The sequence below is a fragment of the Canis lupus genome, chromosome 36, assembly GCF_003254725.2.
Source record: "Canis lupus dingo isolate Sandy chromosome 36, ASM325472v2, whole genome shotgun sequence".
Taxonomy (NCBI): domain Eukaryota; kingdom Metazoa; phylum Chordata; class Mammalia; order Carnivora; family Canidae; genus Canis; species Canis lupus.
In genome coordinates, this window is record NC_064278.1 from 22,610,731 (window position 1) to 22,616,730 (window position 6,000).

General features: G+C 39.5%; 1 protein-coding gene across 1 annotated transcript in view; it reads right to left on the reverse strand.

Moving 5' to 3' along the window:
- TTN (titin) overlaps positions 1-2,345 on the reverse strand; it is a 274,428-nt gene extending 272,083 nt beyond the window's left edge. The window contains 1 exon segment of the mRNA XM_049106193.1: positions 2,129-2,345. Coding sequence (XP_048962150.1) covers position 2,129 — 1 coding nt within the window. The 5' untranslated portion in view covers positions 2,130-2,345.
- Positions 2,346-6,000: the final 3,655 nt, after the last annotated feature.

Below are 6,000 nucleotides of genomic sequence, written 5' to 3' on the forward strand. Positions count from 1 at the left end.
CATGCTGCTTGTGCTCTCTCTAATTAATAAATAAATCTATTTCTCAAAAAAAGGGAAAGAATAATCTGTGCATCTCTGTTCAATGGTTGAAAGATAATTATTAAAGATTTCCTTCCTCCCAAGATTTTTCATTCACTCTATATTTTTTTTCCACTCTGTATTTTTAAAGTTGGTATAGATTTGGGTATTACTTGTATTACTTTAAGCAATCCAGGTGGCTGCTTAAAATTGTCACCGAAAGTAAAAAATTTTAACTTTTCGATTTCTTTCCTTACTTGGAAAGTTCTTATTGACTGTGCAAGCCTTTTATAGACTGTATGCTGTCTTCTTATGAATATTTTGAATATTTCTTCATATTGTAACTGCTCAATAAATAGTGCTACTGCTCTAGTTAATAGGAAATTTTAAACTTACATGAGTAGGCCAACTGTTATCATAGAGCTGAAAGAAAAATACTGACTTGAGTACTAGGGACCAAGGTTCAAACCTGACAAAGGGAACACTGGTGTGAAATGTGAAAGAAATGAAAAGCCCTGTGCTTTTTCAATACAGATATTCAAAAATCAAAGAAAAGAATATGAAATTTGCAGTGAAGTCCTTTTAAGTGGAAGAAAGTACTCTGTCCATCAGTTCCAGGGAGATGATGGGAACAATTTTCTGATGCACCTTATTATTTAATGCAACCAACCCACTATTCTGATATAAAGAACAGATTCTCAATTGTCGGTTACTTCATGACTGCTTTTCACAAAATCCTCTGTTCACTAAAAATGTATGGAATGCTAGTTTTTCTACTGATAATTCTGTACCATGTTGTAACTTTTTACTTAGTTAAAAAGAAAATGAGGGATCCCTGGGTGGCTCAGTGGGTTAGTGTCTGCCTTTGGCTCAGGGCATGATCCTGGAGTTCCAGAATCGAGTCCCACATCGGGCTCCCTGCATGGAGCCTGCTTCTCCCTCTGCCTGTGTCTTTGCCTCTCTCTCTCTGTCTCTCATGAATAAATAAATAAAATATAAAAAAAAAGGAAAAAAAAAAAACCAGAATTCCAAGACAATAAAATTTATATTTGGAAAATTCAAAAAGTACCAAAAGTTTTTGTGAGTCTTTTGTCAAGAACTCCATAGAGCATGTTCTATTTGGGACAAATAATTTTTTGTCTCTAACCCTCCCTGTTTACCACCTAGTTCACTTTCTAAAAATAGTTGTATTCTTTGACATCATTTATGTACTATATACCAATGCATTTACAGGCATATGTGATTAGTAATCTAAATCCAGGAAGATGGAAAGTCAAAGGGTATTAAAAGTTAATAGATATTAAAAGTCTCAAAAATTAAAAAAAAATTTTAAAAAGTCTCAATAATACTTTCTTACCCTTAATACCAACGTTTAGCTCATATCATATCATTTGCTTACGAGTTGAAATAAATAATGAGATGCTGAGTATTTTATAAAACAATTACACATTTCCCCTCCCAATTCCTAAACATATCACAATCCACTTGTCTGAACTGGTCATTTATTCCTACTGGATAGGCCAATCTTGTTGCTTGAGCACTTGCTCTTGAAAGGCCTTTGTGCAATTAGGGCCCAAGGTATGCATCTAAAATGTCATGCTCCCAAAATAAACTTTCCACTGTTGACTGACAGCAGGCAAGTGTTCTCTCACTGTCCCGCAACTGATACCTCAGCAGTTGATTCCCTTAAAAAGTCATCAGGACACCCTGATACCACATGCCTTTTATCAGAGCTATTCTTGGTGTGTCTCACTTTTTCACTGAGTAACATAACCTTGAACGTTCTCAGCAGACAGAAAGAGTCTGTAACAGAAGCAAGCATTTCTCTTACCATTTCTGACCTCGACTTCAACACTTTTAGCCCATGAGGTGGAGTCACACGATTGGAAACGTTGACTGTGCTGACCTGCTAAAGCACCCAACTTTTTAAAGGAGATGGAACGAGCAGATTGAAGTAATGGATCCGCAACAGCAACGAGTAGTTACACAAACACCTGTGCCCAGGCGCATCGCACATGTTGGAATAAGAAGTTCTAACTGGGAACTAGAAATCAATCAATAAGGAAGAGAATCTATTATTAAAAAAAAAAAAAAAAAGGAAAGATGCCACTCACCTGATTTCTCAAGAGTGCCCAAAAAGGGTGGGACAAAGCCCCACGTTGCTTCCGAAACGACGTCCTATCCGGAGCTGGTTTTGTCCACCATCTCCGACATGAATCGGTGAGCCTCTAAACTTAAAAAACAAAACTACACAGTCGGGACTGTGTAGTTTTGCTTTTCTATGCAATCCCTACACCCGAGGCGAGGCTGGGAATGCACGACTGCTCGAGAGCCAGGGCTGGGCTCTGGCCTTTTATTTGCCAGATCTGCTGACAGCCCCACATCCCTGGGCAGGGCCCCGGCTGATTGGCTGCCTCGGGAAGCTTGATGGGAGACGGATCTGTTTGGTGGTGTCACACACCACCTGTTCTCCTGATTGGCAGTGCTAAATTTAGCACCTCACAAGAGGCTTTACCAAGGAAATGGAACCGTATTTAAAGAATAACTGTATGGAGGCTCAGAGAAGAGCACTGTTGCCCATGGTTAGCATCCGCAAGCACTGGGCTGAGGACACTTTGCCACAGTAGAAGGTATTGGTGGGTGGTTATATGGAACAGCCTTTCCACCTGAGGGCCCTGCCCTGGAGTCAGGCCCCACTCCTCTTCCCTTCCCCCATGCGACCAACCAAATGCACCTGTCAATCATGACGGCAGATGAGGGAATTTATCTGGGGCCTAAGACTTCACTTTCTTTGAAGAATGAGTGCCTCTAACCTTTAGCGTTGAGAGAAGCGCATTTATATTACCTACGTTCTCCTGAATCTACTTGTACTTTAGGGAGAATTAAGTCAATGTTAATGAGCTAAGGGTTTATGCAGCCCTGCAAGAAATAATGTTGAAAGACAAAATCTGAACTCTGCTGAGATTTAATCCATACAGTACAATGATTTTGCTTTTTGCAGATTTTCTTTCTTTCTGGCTTTCATACTTACAAATGTGCATGCACCCTTTCTTAACAAGTAGCCAACTCTTATGTTTTAAATCATCCATAGGGTTCTTTTTCCAGACACATGAATGCTGCTTTACTTATCTCTGAAGTTTGCTCTTACTAATGGGAAGTGGTTAGGAGATGATATAGTTGCTATTTTAAGACTGAATTTAATTTCAAGCAAGAGATATTTCAAATACAAAAGAGTATACCAGAAGATCTTTATAATGGTTCAGCCGAGAGATTTGTAAACCTTCACTAAGAGGGAAGAAAATTGTCTTGTTGATACTGGAAAGAGACTTTTCTTAATAAAATAGCCTAAACTGTTAAGACTTAAGTTCAATTTATTTGTGTCTATAATAAAAATCTTCTGGGTTGTGGAAGAACTTGGCCATGCATCAGATTTTTTCACTTCTTGAATATTTCAGACTTTGTGATTATTTAGGTAGTGATTTACGAACACTGAACAGAGCTAAACTATACTGCACAACTGATGTAGTACAATCATATAGACAAGCTGACACCATGTATTTACTTAAACATCGTCTCCGAGATGATACCGTATTGGTGGCATCATCATTTTCCCCTCTGTTGACTCTCTCTTCCTTGATCCTGTTTGATTGATGGATTCAGAAACAACTAGCTTCATGTCATACGTCTTAAAAAATATTTCCAATTAGAGACTCATGTTACAGGCAAGTGCCAGTCATAAAGCAAAGTAAGACTAGAAATGTGTGAACCTTCTGATTCGGGGTGTTCACCAATTGGCTATCTACTTAAACTGTGTTTGTGCATGTGTGTGTGTGTGTGTGTGTGTGTGTGTGTGATGTACTGTGTGTGCATGTATGTATATTTTTGGATTTGACCTAATGTGAAGCATGTTAATGTCTTGTTATGTTTGTTGGAACCAAAGTCAAAGCACTTTATTTCTTATGGGAACTGGAGGGAATGAGTGAGTAGAACCTTCTAATGCAAGCTGGTGCAATATAGAGAGCCCAAGAGTCGGGAAGATGGACCATATATCATAAACATAAGGCCAAGTGTCTGGCTCCAAGCTGCTTGTCTGTTCACTGTTCTTGAACATAAACTTTGCAGTATTATCAAGATCCTTGCCTTTTGACATTTCCATCCTTCTATGCCAGAGTTAAGAAAGACAGGAAGGAAAGAAGAAATTAGGAAAGGACTAGTTAATAAATAACATACTACTCTAGAAAGAAGCCATATCATTGGATTAGTGAACCGTAGTGGACTGCACAGGATATCATGGTAAGCATTAGTTTTAAAATTAAGTATGCCGTAGTTGGAATATAGTAAGCTTGCCCAGTGGAAACCAAATACTACTCAGATTTGGGGAGTTTGCTGATGCAGTAAAATCTTAATTTACCACCCTAAGAGTGGGGCTGAGTCCCACAGATAATCCCAAACAGCTGATAATTCAAATATAATGCCTACTTAGTTTTGAAATGCCTGGTGTGATCCTCTTTTTCGACATCAGTCAAGGCAATTCATTAAACGTTTGTTAAGCACATGCTCAGTACTGAATACTGTGCTAAATGATAATTCTAGATTTTGTCATCCCTTAGTGACTCAAAAGAAAGCTACTGAGTGGTAACTTTGTGTCAGGCATTTTGCTAGACAATGGGCCAGACTGCCGTGACCAAGAAGATAGCTGTGGTTTCTGTACCCTTGGGGATTGCAGCCTAATAAATTCTAATAAGTTCTCAGTATCTGTGACTGAGACCTACACTACGATATGCATCAACTTGTGCAGTCACTCCATCCGCACAGTTGTTGGTAGTGGCCGACTTTATTTTTTTTTAAAGATTTTATTTATTTGAGAGAGAGAGAGAGAACATGTGAACATGTGGGAGGAGGGGCAGAGGGAGCGAGAACCCCAAGCAGACTCCATGCTGAGCAGGGAGCCTGACCTAGGGCTTGATCTTGGAATCCAGAGACCATGACCTGAGCTGAAACCAAGAGTTGGACGCTCAACAGATTGAGCCACCCAGGAGCCCCTGTGGCAGACTTTATTTATACTGCTTAGAACCGCTTACCAAAGGAAGTACTCACTGGGGACTGAGAAATCGGTAGTTTTTAAAGCTAGTGTAAGAGTGCTTTCTCAAAAGAGTAAACTTAAGGTATTTATAATCCATTAAATTTTTTGGTGTGTGGGCTCTTTATCAAATCCAGTTCAGGCACTGGGATTATAAGCAATGTGTACAGCAGACAAGAATCTCTGCCCTCAAGGAGTTTGCATTTTAGTAAGAACAGTAGTATCTGGTAATATTAGATCTATAAAGTCTACAGATTTATCTATTCTCATAAAGTATTTCAAAGCTGAAATATAAGCTCATCACTGAGCTATTAATACACAAGAAAGTAGTAAAGCAAATTCAGGAAGTGCACAGGGGAAGAGCTTGTCACCCAAACAACCCGTTTTAATGTACTCGTGCGTGTGTCCTGTGAGTTAGAACGGGAGGCAAAGTCACACTGGGGATATGCGAGGCAAGAGAGTGCTCGTTAAAATTCAAGAGAAGACCTCCCCATTCCTCTTTTACTAGCTCCAGTTACAATTGCTTTAGTAGCAAGATCGAGTTGATTGATTTCCAGTTATTTATAGGTACACTAATAGCCACTAACACAGTTAATGCCACATGAAGTGCAAAAGGATTGTTTTACACACATACATCTACCAAAATAAGAAAGATCAAAAAATTTAGCTTCACATTTCTCAGTACCACTCACTCCAGGGGCACGTTGAATTTCACTCCCACCCTACGTGGGTTTTAGGCGACTCACTTGAATCCCTGAGTGTCAGATCTGTCTGTTGTAAACTAGGGCTTATAATACCCACTTCAAAGGGTCATGAATGTGACCGTGCCTTGGACGGTCAGCACTGGATACATGGTGGGCATTTTGTTTGTTTGCTACTGCCAACTGGGATGCGAAAGATCA